Source organism: Sorex araneus, chromosome 7, assembly GCF_027595985.1.
Source record: "Sorex araneus isolate mSorAra2 chromosome 7, mSorAra2.pri, whole genome shotgun sequence".
In the NCBI taxonomy this organism is placed as follows: Eukaryota; Metazoa; Chordata; class Mammalia; order Eulipotyphla; family Soricidae; genus Sorex; species Sorex araneus.
Window position 1 is genome coordinate 77,390,331 of NC_073308.1, and position 24,282 is coordinate 77,414,612.

Sequence of the window (24,282 nt, forward strand, 5' to 3'; positions counted from 1 at the left end):
AGAAGAATTCCTTTGCAGTAGCAGAAGCAAAGTATTGCTGTTATTTCAAAGAACATCTGCAGTTGGCCCTGAGTTGGAGAGAGCAGTGGGCAGTAAATAATGTCCACACAGTGGCAAGCTCTCATTTTTTTTTTCTCCATTTTCTTTCAGACACCCTTCAGCCCCCCATTCAGATAGCTCTTAGGCTGTACTGCTTAGTTGGTATTGCTTTCAAAAACCTTTTGCATTTTTATCTGATACTTGAACACTCTTCTCCATCTCAGAACAGTCTTTTATTTTCTATCTGGCTGACCATTTTTAGTTATAGATTTATGATTTCTGGTTTGTACAAGGCAATAAGGATGAGGATCAAATAACTTAAAAAGAATGATGATGTCGAGTGGAGATACCCTCTTTTATACATTTTTCTTGGGACCTGTAAATTCTGTTAAATTGCCTGACACACTGATTCTCAAAGCTTTGTTTTTAATAGTTACACTCTATTCAGTTATGTGGCTGTTCTTCATTTATTGGTCTGCTATTGAAGGAACTAGAGCATAATAACACTATTTAATTTTGCAAGCAGAACTCAGTGAGTGACTGTGTAGATTTGAAACTCTAAAGTGCATACCTGTCAAGTTATCTCATTAATATACATGTGAATTTTAATTTTTTAGATAGAGATAAAACTGATTTTGGTGGAGACTGTCAATTTATATTCTTAGCACCATAGCACTATTATCCTGTTGTTCATCTATTTGCTTGAGCAGACACCAGTAACGTCTCCATTGTGAGACTTGTTGCTACTGTTTTTGGCATATTGAATATGCCACAGGTGGCTTGCCAGGCTCTGCCGTGCAGGCAGGATACTCTCAGTAACTTGCTGGGCTCTCCAAGAGGGATGGAGGAATTGAACCCGGGTCAACTGCGTGCAAGGCAAACTCCCTACCCACTGTGCTATTGCTCCAGCCCTCTTACAATGAATATATTAGAGTGCCTGTATTCTTCTTAATTTACCATGGTATGTACCAAAAATGTTTATTTCAGCCAAGTGGGAGGAAAATGATGCAACAATATAGGCCTGTTCTGTGTTCTTCATAGTGAGTGGACTGGACCATGTTTTCATATTTAGTGCTTTTTGCACTTGAGATCCAATATGTGTTTGTTTTCTCGATTGGCTTTTGTCATAAATTAAGCAGAATTATTCAGGAACTAATAACTTGTAATTAATCATATTTAACCTATTTTTCCCTTTTCACATCTGTGTATATCTGGATTTCCAAAAATATTATGCCTTCAGGTTTTATGTCCTCTTTACAAAGATCTTCACTTATTTTTTATCCACATTTTCTTGGTTTCACTTTTCATATGAAAATATGTGGTCCACATTGGGTTTATTTTGGTGTAATATGGGGTGAAGATCCATTTTTCCCCCCAGGTGATCATGTAGATAGCTGTGCCAAACACCTGCTTTATCTGCTGATTGAAATACCCCCTTTATCATTTCCTAAATCTTTATGGATATTAGGTCTATTTCCAGGCTTTTCAAATGCTGGAGAACCAAATTATTTTTATTTTCAAGGCTGAAAATGATATTAGACAAATCTTTACTTCAAGACTATTAGTTTGGGCTGTAGAAATAATACAGAGGTCACGATACTTGCATTACCTGAGACCATTCCAAGTTCGAATTCCTAGAACTATATATGGTCCCCCAAATGCTATCAAGAGTGATTCCTGACTACAGAGCCAGGAGTTAGCCTGGAGCACTGCTGAGTACAGCCCAGATATCTCCCCATTCTCCACTCCTCCAAAAGAAAGAACAAAAAAGTGTGGATTTTGTATAAGTCTCAGGGTTAAGTTCTGAAATCCAGGCAATCAAGGTAAAAGGGTTAAGTTCTGAAATCTGGGCAATTCTGTAAATGGTTTGAAAACGTTCTCTAAGTGTTTTACTCCTCCTGTGTGTAAGGTCCCTGGGACAATAGGATGCAGGTTACTTTGATCACTGGTGCTACAATAATCTCTTTTTTGTTTTGTTTTTTTGATCATACCCGGCAATGATCAGGGGTTACTCCTGGCTCTGTACTCAGGAATTACTCCTGGTGGTGCTCAGGGGGCCATATGGGTTGCTGGGAATCGAACCTGGATCTGTTGTGTGCAAGGCAAACGCCCTATCCGCTGTACTATCACTCCAACTCCTACAATAACTTCTTTTTGCCCAACAGCAAATAATGAAAAGACTTATAAAGCGATATGTTTTGAAAGCACAAGTGGACAAAGAAAATGATGAAGTTAATGAAGGTAAGCCTATCCAACTTGAGAGTCATAACTTTTACAACCAATCCAATAAGTTTTGGAACTGTCATATGAAGGATACTTAAAAATCCAATCTCAGGATCAGTTTGGGTTACTCTAAGATTGGAGAATTAGATTGCATTTCTAAAATACTGTGTTTTTATTTTAATATTTTTTGTTGTTTTTTGGGGTCACACCCAGTGATGCTCAGGGATTACTCTATGCTCAGGGATCACCCCTGGTGAGCTCAGGGGACTGCATGAGGTGCCAGGGATCAAATCCAGGTTGGCCATGTGCAAGGCAAGTGCCTTACCTTCTGTACTATTATTCTGGCCCCCCAATACTGTGGGTTTTTTTTTGTTTTGGTTTTTTTGCTTTTTTGGGTCACACTCGGCGATGCACAGGGGTCACTCCTGGCTCATGCACTCAGGAATCACCCCTGGTGGTGCTCAGGGGACCATATGGGATGCTGGGATTCGAACCCGGGTTGGCCGTGTGCAAGGTAAATGCCCTACCTGCTCTGCTATCACTCCAGCCCCCCCCAATACTGTGTTTTTAAAGAAGCAGCTATTAATATTTCAGTGAGAGACAGTTTTCCTCTGCCCAAAATCCTCTCATGGCTCTGAGAGTGTGAAGATGTCGCTTATCAGAGCAGTCAGAAGCCTCAGCTCCTCTGTGCTCAGTTCCCAGAGATGCAGGGAGAATAATGATTGGCCCAAACATAAATCACTTTTTTTCAGAAGAATCTCTACTTTCTAATCCAGAAACTGTAACCACTTTTCCTGGGTAGGTATCTCTCTGTTGCCCTGTCCTTTTCTCCTTAGCTCCTTCCTCACTTGTGCCCATTTTCTAGGCATCTCCGAAGCAAAGCATTTCTCTGGACTGGATACCTTCTTCATCAAGGGATGAGTAGTAGTTGAAATCATGCCCAGAGTTAGGAAAAAAATTAACCTGGGAGAAATAGTTGCCTTAAAAGTAGAAACTGTCATGGGGCTGGAGCAATAGCACAGCAGGTAGGGTGTTTGCCTTGCACGTGGCCGATCCAGGTGGATTCTCAGCATCCCATAGGATTCCCGAGCATGCCAGGAGTAATTCCTGAGTACATAAGCCAGGAATAACTCCTGTGTATCGCCGGGTGTGACCCAAAAAGAAAAAAACAAAACAAAAAGTAGAAACTGCCACAACAGAGGCAGATCAAACTGATCTGTTGTTTTGAACAGATTTCTAAGGAAGAATATCATAGTTTAAACTCCCCATTTTATAAATGTGGAGGCAGAAGTTCAAAGAGGTAAACAGTTTGCTTCCTGTATTGGCAAAGATCACCCACACTGAGAGTAAAGCCTCCCTATAACTTGAAACAAGGATGAAGGATAAGAAATAGTCAGAAGAGGGCAGAATCTGATGCTTGATAGTGTGACAGTCTCCTTTCAACAAACACTGGTCTTGTGATTTCAAATCAGATCAGTTTGTTCCTGAAAATAAAAAAGCCATGGGCTGAAGAGATACTGCAGTGGAAAGGTATTTGCATACACACAATTGACTAGGTTCAACCCCAACTACTGTATATGGTCCCCTGAGCAGGGCCAGGAGTTAGCCCTGAGTGCAGAGTCAGGGGCAGGCCCTGAGTACAGACAGCTGAGTGTGGACCTCAAAAATAAAAAAATGTAATTACAAGGTCTGGTTTTATTGAATAAAGGGCATGAAAATTAAACTTAAAGGCATCATAGAGATAGCAAGAAATGTCATGAAAGGTTTATTTTACATGTGATTTTATTCCAAAGAATCTGTTAAAATACAAAGATTTGGAAATCGTTTCTTAGATTAAGATTCCTGCCCTAGAGTTTGCCTTACAAGGTCAATGGCTTGTCAGGGTCATTGCAGTCATTTCTGAGAGAATTCAGGTTTCAGTTGCAATATGCTCAGAAGACAGCCAAGCTGAATATGGGGATTGTTGAGTTGAATGGCTGTAGAGATCACATTGCCTAAGAGATCATGCCCACATTCCTAATTTCACTGTTTCTTGATACTTCCTTTACGTGCATTATCTGTGTCACTCAGTTGTTATCTATGATCATCACTATTGCCACTCATAATAAATAACCCTACTCAGTTTTCTCCCTTTCTTTTTTTCCAAATGACTTAAAATTTACTTCTTTTAGAGTCACTTTCCTTGCATGTGGTGACCCAGACTCGATCCCTGCATTGCTATGGTCCCCCTGGCACCACCAGGAGTGATCCCTGAGCACAGAGATAGAAGAAAACAGTGAGCACTGCTGGATGTGGCCTAATAATCCACCCACACCCAAATTTACTTCTTCCATCTTAATATATTCCTGTTAAAGTTTAATTTTGCTTAAAATTCCTTTCACCCTAACCAGAGAAGATGATAGAGGTAGGTGTCCATGCTCATGATGGAGGGAACCAAGACCCCTTGTAGACAGAAGGGAGAGACACTTGTTACAGACCAGAGGAACCAGCCTCTTTTAAAAGTCAGCGGAGTCGAATGAGTTACTCTGGGTACTTTATGAAGCAAATGTAGTCACATTATATTATTAAACTTTCTTTTTTGAATCCTAGGAACAAATGACAAATTACATGTTTTTAAATACATTCTATAGGTGAATTAAAAGAAATTAAGCAAGATATCTCCAGCCTTCGCTATGAACTTTTGGAGGACAAGAACCAAGCAACTGAGGAATTAGCAGTTCTAATTCATAAACTCAGTGAGAAGCTGAGTTCCAGCGTGCTGAGAGGTGAATGATTCCCTGCCTGGGACTATTGCTCTGACTGTAGCACAACTGTGGGCAATAATATCCCTAAGTTTATAATACTTGAAAAATGATGATGTATGCTGAATATTAACTACCTTGATCATGTGAGTCTTTGGAAGTTAGGTTCTTAATGATTTTACTGTTCGTTCACATGAAAATGGTCCTTATTTTTTTCTGCCTTCACATTACAAATAGTAACATGCCCTCGTATTTAAAGGCCCAACATTGCTAACATTTTTATCCACTGTAGTATAAACATTGAGTCTTTGCACTGTGTGTTTGCCTCCAGGACACCATTAGTACCTTGAGGACAGGGACCATGTCTTACTCCCCTTTGTGTCTCCAGCATATAGTGCAGTGCCTGGTACGCAGTTGGTACTCAAATTTGTTGAAACCAGCTGAACTTCCAATCAAAACCCATCACTATGTAGCATACTTTTTCTTGTTCAAATGTGGAAGATATGTTTTTTTAAGTAGAAAATTAAGAAATTTTACAACTATCTGAGACTTGGTGAGATTTTCTTAGAATTCTTAGTATCACCAATGATCCTAGAACCTTTCAGCTCTCACTGAATATTTTAACAATAAAATGGGCTAATAGACAATATAATTAACATGTATTTAAGTTTTATGGAATTGTTCAAAACAGCACATTAAAATTTTTCTAAAGTATATACTGTTTGCTCTCTGCCTAGACATTCATTCATGTGTTGTTTTCCAATAGTCGGTGGCATGGTAAAATTTCTATAAGTTAAGTCTCACAATGGAGAAGTTACTGGTGCCCACTTGAGCAAATTGATGAACAACAGGACGACAGTGCTGCAGTGCAGGGGTTTTACTTGGTTATTTGAGATTGTTCCAACTTCATCTGCCTCTGACACCTCTTATTAGTGCTAATTAATGTACCAACAACTACTTACCCATTAGCCTCAATTTGAGATGTGGAGAATATGGTGCAGGAAGAGACAGGGAAGAATGAGTTGGGCATGTAGCTCAGTAGCAGAGCACATGTCTCTCATCTGTGAGATGCTGGATCGGATTCTCAACCCCACCAAGAAAGGAAAGGGAATGCGGCATACCTGTGTACCAAGGAAGGGCAGGTTCCAGCATCACCAGGCATGTATCATTTCCATTTGAGGGTTCCTTGCCATCTCTGCTTATGTGGTTACATTCTTTTCTTAACAAAGCATTTTAAGTGCTCTTCTACCCAGGATAGATTGTTTTATGTCCCTTGTTGACTAGTTGGATGACTGAGCTGAATGCCAGGAACACCTACAATGCCTAAAAGCTTTAAGAGGAAGGGGGATAGGAGGTCTGTAAGTTCCCTCTTCTCCCAGGCCACAGATACACCAAGTTGTATTCAGCTTGGAGTTCTGGTTAACATCCTGGTGCTCACTCTAGTTCCCAAAATCCAACTGAGCTCATGATACTTTTGAGATCATTGTGCTATCTTACAGGAAGGCTTTCTGGATATGGAAACAAAAATAAAAACTAAGTGGAATCACGTACAGCTCTCTAATGATTGTTTCTTAATTTCTACTTTAGGAGTTAAAACAGTTAGGAGAAGAACTTCCTATATTTTTACTACCATTGTAGATTATTGACTTTTGTGCTTTGCTGATGGTATTTGTCTTAAACATTTTTAAAATTTTATTAATTTTATGTTATTCCTCAGAGCTGATTAAAGTACTGAATTTGTTATTGTTCTATGTCACTTTACTTTGTATTTAACTAAGTATATGAATTTCTGTAATAGAAAATACCTTAAGTCTGACAATATGCTCTAGAATTCCAAGCTTGGAAGTTCTTGCTTATAACTAGGGAGCAGCATATAGTAATTCTATATTGGGTTTGGAAAAATATTGAATAAGAACATATCCAATTAATCCTAGAGCTCTGGAAGTGTGAATGAGATGGAGCTCCTGGCATTTGTACCTGGAAACACAGACAGATGGTTTGTTTGCACTGTATAGCCGCACAACTGTAGAGTTGCCAACAAAAGATGTTATCCCTTCATTCATAATGCTTGAGTAAAACTGCTTGCTTTGGGTATATTTCTTCATTTGTGGTTATTAGACTTAAGAGTGCCTCAAACAAAAGGAAGCTGATTTTTCCTGCATATTTTAGCCCTGCCCACACTCAGAACTGGGATGGGGACACAGAAGAGTGGTCACTTGCTAAATTCAGGGCCAACTTTTGGTAGTTTATGCCATGGAAGTCTGAGACTCAGCTGAGATGAAATCTTTGTTCTGCTTCTTCTTCCTCTTTTCCATCTCATCTGTATCAACCACCTTTCCTTTCCTCCTGAGAGAATATCTCAGGAAGTAACACTTTCCTTGCATGTGTGAGACATTGAGTTTCAGGAAAAAGAAGAAGAAGAAAAAAGATAATGGCTTCCAAATTTGCTGTCTTTAGGTATAGGGACCTCCCTAAGTCACAGATGTTACTTAGTGGCGCCAGCTGTGGACCATCTAGCTGAGAATTAGTTAAGGTGATTATTGCAGAGCGAGTGCTCTTTGAAACAAATGATAATTTGAGGCCTGTGAGGTACTATACACTCCCTGTTTTAACAGGTGTACTGAACTTTAAAACAAAGCTCAATGTGATTTCTGGGAAATTTGGAAAAGGGAGCATTAAAAAAATAAACCTAAGAGTAGCATTGATTTACCACGACCAGTGTCTTAGCAGTGCTTTCCCACATATCTTTGAAAGTAAGTTGTCATACCATTCTGCCAAAGTGCTGAAATCCATCCACTGCAATCCACTGGAACACCTCCCCATTCTTTGTGCCCCTCTCTACCTGGCATCGTTGGTACCCAGAGTTAACTTTGGGATGGATTTGTCTGTTCCTTTGCTTTGCTATTTTATAGCCCTTTATAGCCCTCAGCCTGCAAGTGAAGACAGCCATCGTGTATTTCTTTATCTTTCTCCTTCTGACCTTCCTTTAGCATGACACCTGGAGAAGGAAGCATCTGACAAGAGCCAAAACAGCTGTCTAGCTGAAAGATCTTTGTTAGCCAACTCTGATATTTCTTACTCTTTGATCTTATCTTTCTTAGGGATTTTTTCTCAGTTACTTTTAAAATTTTTAAATTTTGTTTTTATTTCATCACCTGTAAAATTACAAAGTCTTTCATGATTTGGTTTCAGAGTGTTTGAGCACTGCTCCCTTCACCAGTGCCCATTTTCTTCTACCAACCCTTTCTTAGATAAGGGAGGCAATGTTGGAATCTTAGGCCAGCTGTACACTATCTGGCTGAGGGTAAAAAAGTTTTAAAAACTTTGGCGCTCTGTATATGCTTGCTGTGGCACATTAATAAAGCCCCTTGACTCCATATATGCATAGAATGTTGAGAAGCTTGTGTTCATAGACTGAATTTAAATAGGGAACTATTTCTGTGTAGTTAAAAACCTTAGAAATTACACATATCTCGAATGATCATTATAGGCACATGTAGTACAGTTTAGAATAACTCATCTTGCCATGTTCAATATATTGTTTTGAATGTGTAAACCAAATTAAACTTTATGAGTAGGAAGGCAAACTCCATATAACAGAGTGTGTACAAAGAACTGAAGTCTGATTTCTTTGTCAGTTGTGACACACTTCATAGTTTCAGTTTCTCCTGTTTTGTGTAAGACTTTATTTTTCAGCTTACTTTTAAATTTGTCTGTAGTTTTGTTGGGTATTTCCTTCTGATTACTATACAACTACCCCATTTTCTCCTTAAACATTTTTGTTTATTCATTTAGGCACATAAAATGAACTATCCAGAACATACTGCAACCTAGGAAAATCTTCTCAGGCCATCTGTAGGGAAGTGTATCTTTTTTATAGAGGAAAAGTAGGGAGTATGCTGATATCTAGCACTCATGTTCTTTGGTTTCTTTGGCTGACCCAACCATAAATTGACATGAGAGATTAACAAGAGAAAAGAATGTTTTAATTTTGTGTGCATAGGGGTACATAAGGTAAGGAACCAAGTGGTAGACCAAAATGGCCAGTTTTATATGGTTTCTTACATCAAAGCAAATAGAACTGCTCCTGAAGGTTGTGATTCAGACTAGTTTAGGGAGCTGAGGAGAGCTTCTTGCCTTTATTTCTGAAAATAGTTGATGTCTATTTTTGCACATATTTAAACTTCCAGTTATAATTTCAAGATCATTCGAAATTTTTATATCAATTAGTAAACATTAATCTATGGCTCATAAAAAAAAGATTGTTAGAGTACTGGATAATTTTTTTGTTTTCTTTTCTTTTGAGGGCCACAACTGGCAGTGCTCAGGAGCGACCTACTCCAGGCGCGTGCTTGGGGGACCAAACATTGCATTCATCCCATTGCGCTCTCAGGTCCGCAAAATCTTTTTTTCGGTTTTTGCTTTGGGGGCCATGCCCAGGACTTAATCCTGGTTCTGCGCTCAGGTTTCGGGGGCCGTATGTGCCAGTGCTGCTGTACCATTGCTCCGGCCGCCCACTACCCCCGCCTTTTTTTTTTTTTTTTTTTTTCACTTTTCCCTAAGACCAGCAGTTTGAGGCCCGCTTCTGTAAGCTAACGCCCACACCGAGATGTAGTTCAGCTTCCTCCCCACTTCACCACCTCCCTGGCCGGCCCGCGTCTCCGTCTCCTAGGAAGCCTCATGGGCGTGTCTCCCGCCCGCCTCCCATTGGAGCCCGTTGCCCAGTGGGCGGGCTCTCAAGGGGCGGGGCGTCGCGCGGGTCCACTCGCGAGAACGCCTGGACGTCTCGCGGGCGCCACGGCCCGCTTTCTGGGCTGGCTGCGCGGAGCTGTCGGACGCGGAGGCTTAGCCGGCGCCCGCCGTCATGGAGCTGAGCCTAAGCCGAGCCGACTACGTGCAGGTAGCCCGGCCCGGCGAGCCCGGCGCACGCGGAGAGGCCCCCGGCGGGTGGCGGCCGCCTCTCACAGCCCCCGGGCCCGCGGCGCCCACTGGAGCGGCGGCTGCTTCACCCCGCCGGGCCTCTCCGGGACTCTGAGCCCGCGGGACACGGGCCGCCGGGACCTGTGCGCGGGGTCTCCCGGCCGGGAGGGGCGGAGCTCGGGGCGGGCGAGGGCTCCCGTCACCCCCAACTGCCCCCGTCTCCCTCGTGTCTGCCGACCCAGCTGCCCAGCTGTTCCAACGCCGCTAACGGACGCCCAGCCACTGCCCTGGGCGTCAGGCGGGCGCTGCACCCGATGGTTTCCTGCGCCGCCGAGCCCGGCTCCACCGAGCCCTGGATGCGCCCCTCAGCCCGTGTCACGCGGGGATCCGCGCCCCCTCAGCCCCGTGTCGTTCCTGGATCCGTGCTCCCTCAGCCCCTTGTCATGCTGAGGTCTCTGCTTCCCCAGCTGCGTGTCATGCCGAATCTGCCCCACAGCAGTCCTGTGTCATGCCAGAATCTGTCCCCCCTCAGCCAAGTGTCATGCGGAGATCTGTCCCCGGCAGCCTTGTGTCGTGCTGGGATCTGGCCCTGTCAACCCTGTACCATCCCTGAATCGGTACTTCCTCAGCTCCACACCATCCCTGTTCACCCTCAGCCGGGTGTTATTCCTGGATCCGTCCCACCTCAGCCTGGTGTCGTGCCTGGATCTGTCCCCCCTCAGTCCAGCACCATTCCTGTATCTGCCCTTCCTCAGTCCAGCACCATCCCTGAATCTGTCTCCCCTCAGCCCAGCATCATGCCTGGGGTCTGTCCCTCTTCAGCCCTGCACTCTTAAGTTCAGTTCTTACCCACTTTGGCAGCTCCCACTCCCAGCTTCCAGCACTTTTCCCTTCTGAGCCCACCTGTTGATGTTTCAAACAAACGGCTCGAGACACATCAGAAGTGGATGTGCCGAAGTACAGGATGAACTGTAGAATGGCATTCTCTCCCACCTTCCTGTTGGCCCCTTCCTCTTCCAGCAGCATCACTAGGGACACTGCCCTGTGAATGAGCCTTTGACTTTCATTCTCTTACCTCTTCTCATGGGTTAGTTATGTTGTATATCAACCCATCTTCTTCTTCTTCTTTTTTTTTTTTCTTTTTGGGTCACACCTGGCGATGCACAGAGGTCACTCCTGGCTCTGCACTCAGGAATTAACCTTGGCGGTGCTCAGGGGACCATATGGGATGCTGGGAATCGAACCCGGGTTGGTCGCGTGCAAGGCAAACGCCCTACCCGCTGTGCTATCGCTCCAGCCCCTCAACCTATCTTCTTGCTCCATCTCTTAGCAAAACTCTTCTATGTGTTTCTTTTGGCTGGTGTGTTTTCTCAGGTGGGAGTGACATCTCCGAAGACTATGAAGCTGCTTCCTGCTTCTAGAAATAGCGGTACGCAAAAGGTACTCTAGAGATACTGGTTTTTCCACATCTTACCTTGGACAGAGGACAGGTTTATATTCCATTGTTAGTAAACTGTTCTTGTATTATGTTAATTTGGCGTTAGAGAGCTCCCTAGGGGTTAAGACAGTTGTAAAATAATAGATCCTGGTTTTATCCCCAGCATCACATAGGGTCAGTCCCAGCACTCCCCTAGGTATGCCCCAACCCTCCCCACCCATATTAATGTTAAAATGGAAATACATTCCAGACATTTGCTGCAGTAATCAGAGGCTAAGAAATGCTCCTGTCGGTGATTTCATCATTCTGCCAACATCATAGAATATAATTAAACAGATCTAGAGGCTCGTTTTCAATCTTTTTGTGCTGGCAGTTGAAAACCAGTTAGTGGCAGTAACTTTTTTCTCATACAGATGGGAAATGTGTATAGATGTCACTTGTGCAAGTGGTTGTATGCCATACTTGAACTTTATTGTGTGCCCTGTTAGTGCCATGTATATAGGGTGTGGTGTTGACTGAAATATTGGTAATGTAACTGTACTTATTTATAATTAGTAAAACAGATTTGTTTAAAAAACATACCTTGTGGGTTTTTCTGCTAATTTACTGTGTGTATACCAGATTATATATTTGGAAAAAAGAGAGAGAGAGGCAATATTGTAAAAAAAAAAATACTTTTTCTAAAAAAAAACTACTTTTTTGTTTGTTTTTTTGTTTTGGGGCCACACCTGGCAATGCTCAGGGGTTACCCCTGGATCTGGACTCAACAATTATTCCTAGAAGTGCTTGGAGGACCATATGGGATGCTAGGGATCCAACCCGGGTCAGCAACATGGAAGGCAAAGTGCCATACCCACTGTACTATTGTTCTAGCCCATACAACTTCATATCAGAAGTTGTATGGGCTAGAACATATTTTGATATTAAAATATCTCCAGTAACTTTTAAATATTAGAGATATTTTATATTTTGATGTTAGAAGTTTTAACTATTGATTGCTTTTATAGAAATACTGATCCTACGATTTATACATACAATTGAATATTTTAGTAGATGAGTAGGATATTTTAATAATTTCAAAGTAAACATAGTGGATTTATAAGATAAAGCAACAGATTTATGGTTGTTATTTATCATGTTCAGTCAGTACTTCTCAAAAGCTTTGGTCTCAGGACCTTTTTATCCTAAAATTATGGTAGAACCCAAGGAACATATATGTAGGTTATATCCATTAATACTACATTAAGGTCAAAGGAGAAATATCAAAAATGCTTTATTTTTAGAATAAACACAGTACATATTTATATAAACAACATTTTAAAATATTTTCATTAATATTTTAAATAAAATTTCCATTAATTAATTTTCATTACATAAAAAGAATAATGACAATTGTAATTAGTGCCATTGTGTTGCATTTTTCAGAATCAAAATTCTGGCATTAATAAAGTCACCTGGATTCCCTTGTCTTCTACAGTCAGTTTGTTGTGATATGTCATTAAAGTAGGAGAAAATCCAGCTCACAGATACATAGGAAGTGGTATTTCCATAGCTTTTCTAAACAATCATGGCTTTTGATATTTGATGCAACATATATACTTGAAAAGACATGGGTTTTCTTTTTAAAATTTTTTAATTGAACTAACATTGGTTTATAACATATATATATGTATATATATATATAGGTTTCAGGTATATGGCATCATACATGTGTACTCGGGTCAAAATTTGATAATTATTATTGCCTCATCAATGACTTTTTTTTTTTTTTGCTTTTTGGGTCACACCCAGCAACGCCCTCAGGGGTCACTCCTGGCTCTGCACTCAGGAATTACCCCTGGCCGTGCTCAGGGGACCATAAGGGATACTGGGAATCGAACCCGGGTTGGCCGCGTGCAAGGCAAACGCCCTACCCGCTGTGCTATCACTCCAGCCCCCATCAATGACATTCTTATATGCAAGTAGATTTTTCCTCCCTTTACTCTCAAATGGAGTTGACAATTGCAGTGACCATTTATATAAAGCATTATTTTGATTTCTGCTGCCAAAGACCAGCAGTTCTATCTGTCATCACGTCTACACCATCACTGCAAATATCAATATAGTGAAAAAAGAACATTCTTGCTTAAAAAATAATATTTATTATTTTGTTTTGGCATTAGGGCCCAACTTCAGGATCTTACTCATGTGAAGTATGCACTCTACAGATAACCCTAGGAAAAATAATTTTTTTTTATTTTTTAAATTAAAAAAAATTTTTAATTAGTGAGTCACAGTGACAGAGTCAAACATTTTGTGCTTGCTTTTCCCTCATGCAGTGTTCGGGAGCCCATCCCTCCATCAGTGTCCATTCACCACCACCAGTGAACCCAGTATCCCTCCCACCCCCCAATCTCATCCCCCCCCACCCCGCCTCTGTGGCAGGGCATTCCAAGGAAAAATAATTTTGAATTGTCCCATTCCTTAAGTGTTTCTTATTGATGATAGGACCCTGGATCCACACTTTGAGACGCCCTAATAGATTTTATTTTACAAATTTTTTGACTAGCATACTGACTAAAATTGCAAAGCATGAGCAACTTCTCATGTATTTTTTATCTGAAATCTCTGCCATTAGTAAAGATGCATAAACTTTCTGAAACTATATGCATAATTATTTTTGAATTTTTTGAATATTCATTGTTCTGGGAAAGAATTCCACAACTTTCATCATATTCATATGAGTATTTGTAACCCCCCCTACTCCCAAAAAATAGTTAAGAATTAATGGCTTAAAATATGATTGTACGTTATCAATTTTTATATATTTGAGACTTCTTTTTGTCCTAACAACATGACAAATTGTCTTATGTTTCTGTGTCAAAAGAACATTTTAACTTTAATTCTTAGGGTGAGTGACATTTGTTTGTTTATATATATGCACAGACCTCTACATATATACACGTATGTATCACATATACTAGCTCTTTTCACTGTAAATATGATATTCACAAAGTTTGGCTTTACACTCAAAATGTGCCTCTCAGACCCACAACATACTGTGCTAAAGTACTTGAAGGGTGCCTTTCAGGATAAACAACATACTTCACTAAGGAATCAGAGTACTATTATTTATCATTAAATTTAACTTGCATCCAATTTTTCTAATTTCAGCATTTGGTTTCTTTGACACACAAAAATATATGGTATTCACCATGGTAGAAGATGTAACTGAAAATGAGTTGTTTCAAGATAGCATTCATTATGAGTTTGGTTTTGACAAATATTAAAAGTATTTAGGCTCCAGAGTGAAATACAACAACCTTCACACACTTCCCTCTTATTGTGGTGGGAAGGTGCTTGTTGGAGGGATTGGTGTCTGAATATTATCTGCAATAAATGATTATGAACTACTTCATGAAAATTAAATATATAAAATTGCAAAAAAACAGTATTTAGGAAGTGATTGTTTTATTGGATCAAACTATGATTCTTATGATAGTGGCATTATGCCACCAGCTTAACGGAAAAAAAAATACTATTTGGTAGTGGCACTTAGAAGTTAGCATGCTTAATTCATGTATTTTACAACTACAGAATGTAAGAGAAATAAACCTATGTTATACTGTACAATTGTTAAAAAGTAATGTAGCTAGTGGGAAGATTTTGACACACAACTGTCTATGGTCAGCCATCACCTTAGGAAGAATTACATTCAGAAGGAAAGTTTCATTTCATAAACCAAATCACCTGAAGAATAAGAGAACTGTCTTGTCTGTTTAACCCAAAATACCAAGAAACAAACCATTTACTTTGTGAAATTTATTATTGATTGCCAACTGGGTTTATTGTTTGCTGCTTTATTAAGTATCATACTTGTGAAAATTACAGTTTATAACTTATAACCTCATAAATATATACATTTCTAAATGATCATTTGCAACATGCTCATTATAATAAAAATATTTTAATAATTACATTTTTATTTACATTTTTACTTTCATATAAATCATATATTGCATAGCATTAAATAGACAGAATGTTCAAGTTGGTTGTAAGCTTTAACCAAGAAAAGTTTTGAGTACAGAGGGTTAGATAAGGGCCTGAGAGGAAGCTGAGTAGTAGCGCCCATGCCTTGCACATTTAAGATTCTGTCACACACACACACACACACACACACACACACACACACACACACACACTACCAAAATTCATGATCCATTGATATTAGATCAGAGGTAATATTTTTTTATCTGTATGATTTTTCTTTTAGGCCATGTCTAATTGTACTCAAGGATTACTCTTGGTTCTGTGCTCAAGGATCACTCCTGGCAGTGCTCTAAGGACCATGTGTAATGCTGGGATTAGCCACATACAAAACAAGCACCTTTCCCACTACTGTCTCTCCAGCCCCTAATTATTAATTTCTATTATTTTTTTAAGCGTGTGTATCTTAGGTGTTCTGATCTCTACTTTGAAAATCCTAATTTATATTTTAAGAATCTTGTTTTTCCCATATCCAATTATTAGGACATAGTCTTCATCTTAGATTCTTATCAATCTGTTGCAGGTGGTTATTGGAGATCATGATGGAGTTATTATGTGCTTTGGCATGAAGAAAGGAGAAGTAGTAGTATGTATAGCTTTTTTTTTAAAAAAAAAGAAGGGTGGGGGGAAGAGTTTTCTGAAAGAAAAAAATACCACTTACTGAATACTCAGTTTAAAATGTTTTTAAACTACAAAGTGAAGTTGGGGTTATGAGGGAAATAGTCATGAAGTATAAGATTTCGGGAAACACATGAGTTGTTTGTTAGTTGTAAGACACTTTTGAACGTCTAGGGTGATGTATTAGCCAGCTTTCTATGTAATATAATACTTTTCCTCAAGCTTAAAAGTGCAAAACTACACAGATTTGTTATTTCAGTGTATGTGTCTCAGGATCCCAGGCTTAGAACCTCACCTGGTTTCTTAAACTGTGAGTCATGGCCCCATATGGGATCATGTAAATGAACTTGTAAGTAAGAAACATGAAAAATTTGATAGCAGTAAAAGGTTTCTGAACATCAATGGTCAAAAGTTAAAAGTCAACTGCATAATGAATTTGAGATTTTTCTGGCAGCACTCATCTGTATTACATTGTTCAGGTGAAAAGGAATTACAAATAAAAAAAGTTTTAGAAGGCCTATTTATAAAATAGGCCTTCTCATATGTTATAAACAATAACTTGGAAGTGCTTTCACATTTATTGTCTTTGCCATTTAATATAGCATAAGCAAGAAGGTGGTTATTATATCATATTTACAGATCACCCTATAAATGGTGGATCTAAGAGGTGAACTCTAAAAATGCACAGTATTTTTAAATGGTAAAACAAAATGCTCATAATAAATTTATATACTTTTTTTTTTTCCTTAATGGTTTTTTCAGGCAGTGTTCAAGACTTTACCAGGGCAGAAGATAGCAAGACTGGAACTGGGAGGAGTTCTTAATACTCCTCAGGAGAAAATTTTTGTTGCTGCAGGTTCTGAGATTAGAGGCTTCACAAAGAGAGGAAAGCAGTTTCTCTCTTTTGAAACAAACCTCACTGAAAGCATTAAAGCTATGTATGTTTATTATTCTCTTATTTTTACATATTCATGTATAATATTTTCAGCTGATGTTGGACCATATCTTAAGTTTTCTGAGAAATTAAATCCATTTGTTAGTAATTAAATCTTACCTGGAATCAATATAAAATAGTTGAAATGTTTTCTTCTTGAGGAAAAACTATAAAACCACCTAAAATTGCTCTAAAATCTTTTTGGTGAAGAAATTTTTTTCTTGGTAGTTCAGGGATGAAACCCAGGCCTTTATATGCAAGGCATAAGCATTAGCACCAGACCATGTCCCTGTCCTATGGTTACTTTTTTGGACTAATTGTTCAGTTGTGATTCATGATTTCTGTGTAACAAAAAAAAAGGATATGTGAGGTTGGGAGGAGTTCAAAATGTACGTTTCTGTATCTTTGCAGTCTCTGGTAGTTCTGGCTTTGAGGTAAGTACATCTTGTCAAAAGTCTATAAAGATTGGTGACATAGTATCAGGTGAATTAGTTGAAATTGAAAACTAGCTCCTTTTAATAGCGTCCAATCTGTAATATTTTGTAATTAAACTTTAAGGTTTTGAATTTGAAAGGTTGGGAAGGGCTTTAAAGTTCTTCTCATCCTCCCATTCCATAATTGTTTCTAAGACCTCTGAGTGAGTCCGTTGTAAACTTTAACTCAATAGAACAGTAAATTCCTTGTCCTATTTTAGATTTGCAGAATCAGAATAGAAGTGAGTTAAAAGAAAAACGTACTCATTTGAACTTCATGTAGCTAAGTTTTACAAATAAATAGATTTTAATGTGAACTAATCATTCCAGAATTTTGTGGCATGTACAAGAGTCCTATATAATTCTCTCTAATGCGTAATATAGTTGATGTCTGGTGGAGATTTTGGCTGATGAGATTATGTATGAAGTAAACTGGAGCAGGTAGAAGTCATTTAAGTGACGTGACCAGAGTATGATCTTTTGGAAGCCAGGAATTAGCTCAGTGGTAGAACACGTACCTTGCATGTGTGAGACCCTGATTTCTATCCCAGCATTGCATGATCCCAAATACTGAACTGGGAGTAGCTCCTGAGCACCACTCAGTGTTGCCCCCAAACTATAGTAACAATAATAATAATAATAAAAATTTGAAAAGCTTTTTGTTTTCTTCTTGGGTCACACCCGGCGATGCACAGGGGTTACTCCTGGCTCATCACTCAGGAATTACTCCTGGCGGTGCTCAGGGAACAATATGGGATGCTGGGAATAGAACTCGGATAGGTCGTGTGCAAGGCAAATGCCCTACCCGCTGAGCTGTCGTTCCAGCCCCTTGAAATGCTTTTGTAGGTAGACTTGGTCATTGATAATTGTAAATTATCTTAAAGAATTTTTTAAAATAAAAGTAATCAATTTCACTTTCTGAAAGGTTTATCGACAGGAGTGTGAAGAAGAGTTTTCCAGCCAATAGTCTCTTTTATCGGTCAGCTCACCCAATAGTGCTGGAAGACCAGGCAGTATAGCAACGGAAACTGCATGCAGTCCAGTTGCTTCAGTCCTTTAAGCCACCTCCCAGCCCTGAGGCAATAGTGCCTTTGGCCAGTTTCTAAAATATTTTTATTGAAATAGCAAGTGTTATGGAAAAGGTCTTTAACCAATCTTGAATGTGTGTATGTGTGTGATTTTGGGGATTGAAACCAGAACCTCAAATTGGACAGCAACTCTACCACTGAGTCAGGTCTCCAGCTATTTTAATCAGTTTTTAGTATATGTTTTCTGAGTCTCCACATTAGTAAGTGTGCATAGGAAAACAGTATATAACTTGAAAACATTGCTTAAGGGAACTGTAACTTAGAGGTTGGTTACTACTAACTTTCTATTCCTATTTATGTTTTTGTTTATCTCCATTCTTAACAGTAGTAGTGGTTTTCAGGTAGCACTTAGGAAAATAAAATGCAAATAGGCTTCAAAAGGAATTTCATGAGGTTAAGTACAACGATACTAAGAAGACTGCTGAAATCATACCTAGAGCCTTGACAAAGCAAGGCAGACCTTTTAAAAGAGAAAATCAGGATATTAAATGATGCTCTTTAGAAATTTTTTTTTTTTTTGCTTTTTGGGTCACACCCAGCGATGCACAGGGGTTATTCCTGGCTCATGCACTCAGGAATTACTCCTGGCGGTGCTCGAGGGACCATATGGGATGCTGGGAATCGAACCCGGGTTGGCCGCGTGCAAGGCAAACGCCCTACCTGCTGTGCTATCTCTCCAGCCCCTAGAAAATAATTTTTAAAGATAGACTAATCTAGCAAACCCTGTGTATGTCTGATAAAATGACAGTAACTTTATAAAGAAACCATCTTCATTTCTGCAAAAAAAACTCATTTCCTATTTTTTTTAAGATATGGATATTTTAAATTATTATTTTGATGTTCTCAGGCACATATGTGGCTCAGATCTCTTTCTCAGTGCAAGTTACATCTATAACCATTATTGTGACTGCAAAGACCAGCATTATTATCTTTCTGGGGACAAAATCAATGATGTCATCTGCCTTCCAGTGGAAAGATTACTTCGTATTACACCAGTGCTGGCTTGCCAGGATAGAGTGCTCAGAGTTTTACAGGTGATGTTATTTGTGTTTTTGTACTATTTTTAAATTAAATAAATATCAGTGAACAATGTATAGTTGAGATAAATTGCTTTAGTGATAAATACTACTTTAGAGAGTAGTATTTTTTTTACAAAAAAACTGGAAATTTTTAAAGAATATTTTTATTGATAACTTTTTCAGACAGTTGATTTGAGATTTTGGATTTTAGAAAAGCATATAGATTAAAAAGGATCACACCCTTTTCCCCCCCTCCCCCCCATACTCACCATGCATTCTAAGCTAGCAGAATCAGGTTGAAGAACTTTTTCTACAGAGAACCCTTCTAAGATCTTTCCTCCCCTTCTCAATCCCTCTCATAAAATAAAAGTAAAGGAGGAGTGGGAAGAGGGAAAGGAAGTCAGGCTTTAACAAGAATAGTTGTAATAAAGGTTATATCATTTTAATTTCCCCATATTTATCATAGTATGTGTAACAGAATAAAGATGTAGAAAGTATTTGGTGAATTATGTGAGCAATGGAGGGGAAAATAATTTTGCTATCTTATATTTCTCATTATCTTCTGCCTGCATCACAACCTAAAATGTATACCCTCTCTCTTTTAATTCTTCCTTCTATCTTTCCTTGACTCTCCTTACATTTTTCTAAATAAAACTATTTTACCTCCCCCTTAACGCCCCCCCCCAAAAAAACCAAACCAACAAACCCAACTATGAGGGCTGGGGAGATGACTCAAGATGCAAGCAGGAGGCCCTGGTTTGATCTCTAGCACCACATGGCCCACAGCAGTAATGCCAGGAACAATCCCCAAGAACCACAGGTAGCATCCAAAAGCTAATTTTTTTTTTAATTGATGGAAAAGAAAACTGATGTTGCCAGGGTGGGATAGGGCACAGGCTTTGGATGCAGGGACCCCGGGTTTGGTCCCCTAAGCAGAGAAACTCAGAATATGGAGTTGGGAGTAACCCTCTCAGAAGGGGCCCCAAAACTAAAAAGAACACAAAAAACTATTATGCCATAGTTTTATATGATAGTAAGTTTTATAAGATAGTAAAACCTTACACGCTGTTGACCCAGGTTTGATCCCTGACACAATATAGGTTCCCCAAGTCCCATACACAATGCTCATTGTAAGCCCTGAGCATTGCTGGGTGTGGCCCCCAAACAAAAAATATGTATATTTACACCCATAAAGTGGACTAGAGCCATAGCACAGCGGGTAGGGTGTTTGCCTTGCATGTGGCCGACTGGGGTTCAATTCCTCCGTCCCTCTCGGAGAGCCCAGCAAGCTACTGAGAGTATCCCGCCCACAAGGCAAAGCCTGGCAAGCTACCTGTGGCATATTTGATATGCCAAAAACAGTAACAAGTCTCACAATGAAGACGTTACTGGTGCCCACTCCAGCAAATAGATGAACAACGGGATGACAGTGCTACAGTCCTACACCCATAAAATAGGCTTAAATATAAACATGTGTTAGTTGAATTCACTCGATTAGAAGCTCTGGCTGATAGGAGTGCTGTGGAACGAGAAGTTCACTCATAACCCCCACATGGTATCTTACTCTTTGGAATTTCAGGATTCGGTGGTCATTTCCTGGCATCAGCCTCTTTCGATTAGATTTTATAAATTAAAAAGGATTACACCCCCTCTTTGTAGAAGGGAAAACTCAGTGCTTCTGATAAATTCTTTCCCTTGGGGGAGTGAATGATCTAGATTCATTCTAGAGGCAAAAGTGATTTCTAGCCTGTGCTCTCAAATATGAATTTTTTGAATAGGACTTTTTTTTAACTTGTTTTTTAGTTTTGAGACCACACATGACAGTGTTCATGGTACTCCCAGATCAGTGCTCAAGGGTCACTTCTGGAGATTATACAGGATATGGAGGGAAACGGTGTGGTGCTGGGGATTGAAACTGGGCCTCCTGTATGCAAAGCATGTCAGCCTACTGAGCTATCTCAGCTATCTCTCTGACCCCAGAATAAACCTTTGAACAGGAGCTGGTTAGCATACAACTAGAAATGTCTGACTGATGCTAAGATGCTTTGTAGTTTAATAAGACATCCACATGCTTATTGCAAAAAGAAAAAAGAATCACTGAGGATTTATGGACAGTCAAAAATTAAAATCTTTCCTCTGCCCTCCCTCTTCTCCCCTACTTCTCAGCTGCCCTATAGACAATAATTTCTTTCAGTGATAGCCTGTTATAACTTGTGTTTTTGTGGGTATGTGTAGATAACATAGTTCTTAATATTTTAAATCAAAATAAAACATGGTGCCTTATATAGACTTGATATATGTAAACTTTTAAAACAAATAATATACTACAATATTGCAGATTTTTCAACAGTTGTATATTTTCTATATCTTAGTACTTCTGACTTACTCTTTAACACCTCCACAAAAACTGTGCACTGAATCACAGGCTTTACACGCAGAAAAATTGAAAAAAAGAAAGTAAAATAAAAGAACCTTACTTGTTCTTACCTAAACAAATCATTCTACCTCTCACTGGAGTTTGGGAGGTATCCAAAGCCAAGGCCAAAATTTTCATTAGAAAATAATTATGGGTTTGTTCAAACACATTTGTGCTCTAGAAGACCTTAATTAGAAAGAACAGAAAATACAGCTTTATTATTTTAAAAAAATGTTAATAGAGACATTCTCAGCAGTGCTCAGAAGCTACTGGTTCTACACACTGGGACCTTAGCTCAGATGAACACAGAACCCCACACATGCTCCACACATACTCTTATCACTCGCCCCACAACCTCAGCCCCTTCTTGAAAATTTTGGTAGGAAATTTAGTAGTATCAAATTTTCACACAAAATATATTAATTTAAGTGTATTGAAAATGGAGAATATATCAAATCTATTCTTGATTTTTACATTTTATATATGCTTTAAGTTTTTCTTCATTTTAAAGTTCTTGAATACATAATGACTAATACAAGTTCATGAATATTTAACCTAATTTTTTCATTTTTTATTTGTTTATATGAACATTAGTATTTGTGAATGCTTATAGTACTATATTGTTCAGCCTTTAAAATACTTGTTCTCCTTCAGGGATCTGATGTGACATATGAAGTTGAAGTTCCAGGTCCACCAACTGTCTTAGCACTACACAATGGGAATGGCGGTAAAACAGAATTTCATTTTTCACAAATAAGGGACCCATTATGTTATTTAGGCCCAGTGCATTCAGGTTTTTAATCGTTAACTATATGTGATAAAAGATATTAAGTGAAAATGAGAAATTGTGGAAGAATCTGACCTAAAATTGAGACTGTTGGCTTCTGATAACTTGGCAGTAAGTGGTATTGAGCTCTTGAACTGCAATTTTCATTTTCCTCATCTTAATACTAATTGATGGGAAAGGCTCTTATTTCTTATGGTTGTAAAATTTTGTGACTATACCACACTCCTCCCTGGTTGTTTTCTGTCTTTAAGCGTAAAAAATTACAAAGACACGTGTGCGGGAGGGGCTGATGATGTGTATGTTGTGTTCTGTTGTGTTGTTCTTGGGCTTTCGGGGCAGCTCTCTCTCTCTCTCTCTCTCTCTCTCTCTCTCTCTCTCTCTCTCTCTCTCTCTCTCTCTTTCTCTTTCTCTCTCTCTCTCCCTTCCTCCTCCCTCCCTTCCACCCTCCCTCCCCTCACGTTCAGTGCTCTCAAGCCGTTGTGTATGGACCGGATCAGGATGGCTCCTCCTTGTGCTCTGCTTCTGTGTGTGCTGCTGTGCTCTCTTCTGTCTGTCTCTCTATCTCTGTCTCTGTCTCTGTAGTCTCTCCTCTGGTCTCTTCCGACCTCTCTCTGTCTCTGCTTCTGTGTCTTCTCCTGTGTCTTCTGTCTTGCCTTTGTTTCTACTTTCCGCTTCTGTCTCTTCTCCTTGCTTCTGTCTTACCTCTGCCCTTCTGTCTTGCCTCTGCCCCTTCTGTCTTGCCTCTGCTCTTCTGTGTCTTCTCCCCTCTTTCTGTTACAGTCTTAGTTTATATAGCAATCACATAGGGCAGTAACACAAAGGTAGGTTGAACATTAACAAATCAACAAAGAAAGGTAAGACCATTTCTCCAGAGAGTAACAAAATCTCATCTAAGGAGATTACTCCAGATTACTAGGAGATCTGCTCAAGGGTGGGATCCAAACAAGGGTATGTCGCTTTCTTCCTTCCTCAGCTAGTAATCCACTTAAATAGTTATAGTAAATTTACTTCTAATGTTTCTAGCAATGTCATTCTGTATGAGTACAGTAAGAGATATATCAGACTTAAAGTTTGGTTCTTCCTGAGGACATTCACTATTCATTCCAGACCACAGTCCTCAGGCCAGGTTAGTCTTCCTAACCCCATCAGGGTCCTAGTCTTGTTGTTACTTTTGGATCATGACAGCATTTGTCTATGACCATGTTCTCAACTTATAGTTGAGTATTGTGGTGCTTTGGCCTGGCCCATTTCGATGCCAGGGTAGCTCACAGCTTGTCCTGGGTCCATTTTGTCCCTCGTTGGGACCCTGCTTTTGGGAACTAAGGACAACTGAGTTGAGAAAGCAGATGCCCGGGAGTAAATATTATTGGAGTCAATCAACTCCCAAGTTACAAAGCATAATATTAATTTAACTGCATAATTAAAAGCATAATATTATTAAAAGCATAATAATAATATTAACATAATATTAATATTAACACTGTCTTCCTGTGTCCATACAGAAAGGACATTGTTTTAAGGTAAAGTTTCCTGTGACAAGGCTAAAAGGACAAACCCCAT

The 24,282-nt window shown here is 39.4% G+C and overlaps 2 protein-coding genes across 3 annotated transcripts in view; both read left to right on the top strand.

The window, feature by feature from the left end:
• The window catches only part of TRPC3 (transient receptor potential cation channel subfamily C member 3), a 72,732-nt gene extending 55,922 nt beyond the window's left edge, over positions 1-16,810 (top strand). The window contains exons 11-14 of the mRNA XM_055144266.1: positions 2,205-2,280; positions 4,893-5,027; positions 15,911-15,973; positions 16,768-16,810. Of these exons, the coding sequence (XP_055000241.1) occupies positions 2,205-2,280; positions 4,893-5,027; positions 15,911-15,930 (231 nt within the window). The 3' untranslated portion in view covers positions 15,931-15,973; positions 16,768-16,810. The remainder of the gene's footprint in view (positions 1-2,204; positions 2,281-4,892; positions 5,028-15,910; positions 15,974-16,767) is intronic.
• BBS7 (Bardet-Biedl syndrome 7) overlaps positions 9,768-24,282 on the top strand; it is a 51,231-nt gene continuing 36,716 nt past the window's right edge. For both annotated transcript variants that reach the window (XM_055144267.1, XM_004606221.2), the window contains exons 1-6: positions 9,768-9,903; positions 11,298-11,363; positions 15,911-15,973; positions 16,768-16,943; positions 19,348-19,534; positions 22,590-22,662. In XM_055144267.1, the coding sequence (XP_055000242.1) occupies positions 9,868-9,903; positions 11,298-11,363; positions 15,911-15,973; positions 16,768-16,943; positions 19,348-19,534; positions 22,590-22,662 (601 nt within the window). In that variant the 5' untranslated portion in view covers positions 9,768-9,867. The remainder of the gene's footprint in view (positions 9,904-11,297; positions 11,364-15,910; positions 15,974-16,767; positions 16,944-19,347; positions 19,535-22,589; positions 22,663-24,282) is intronic.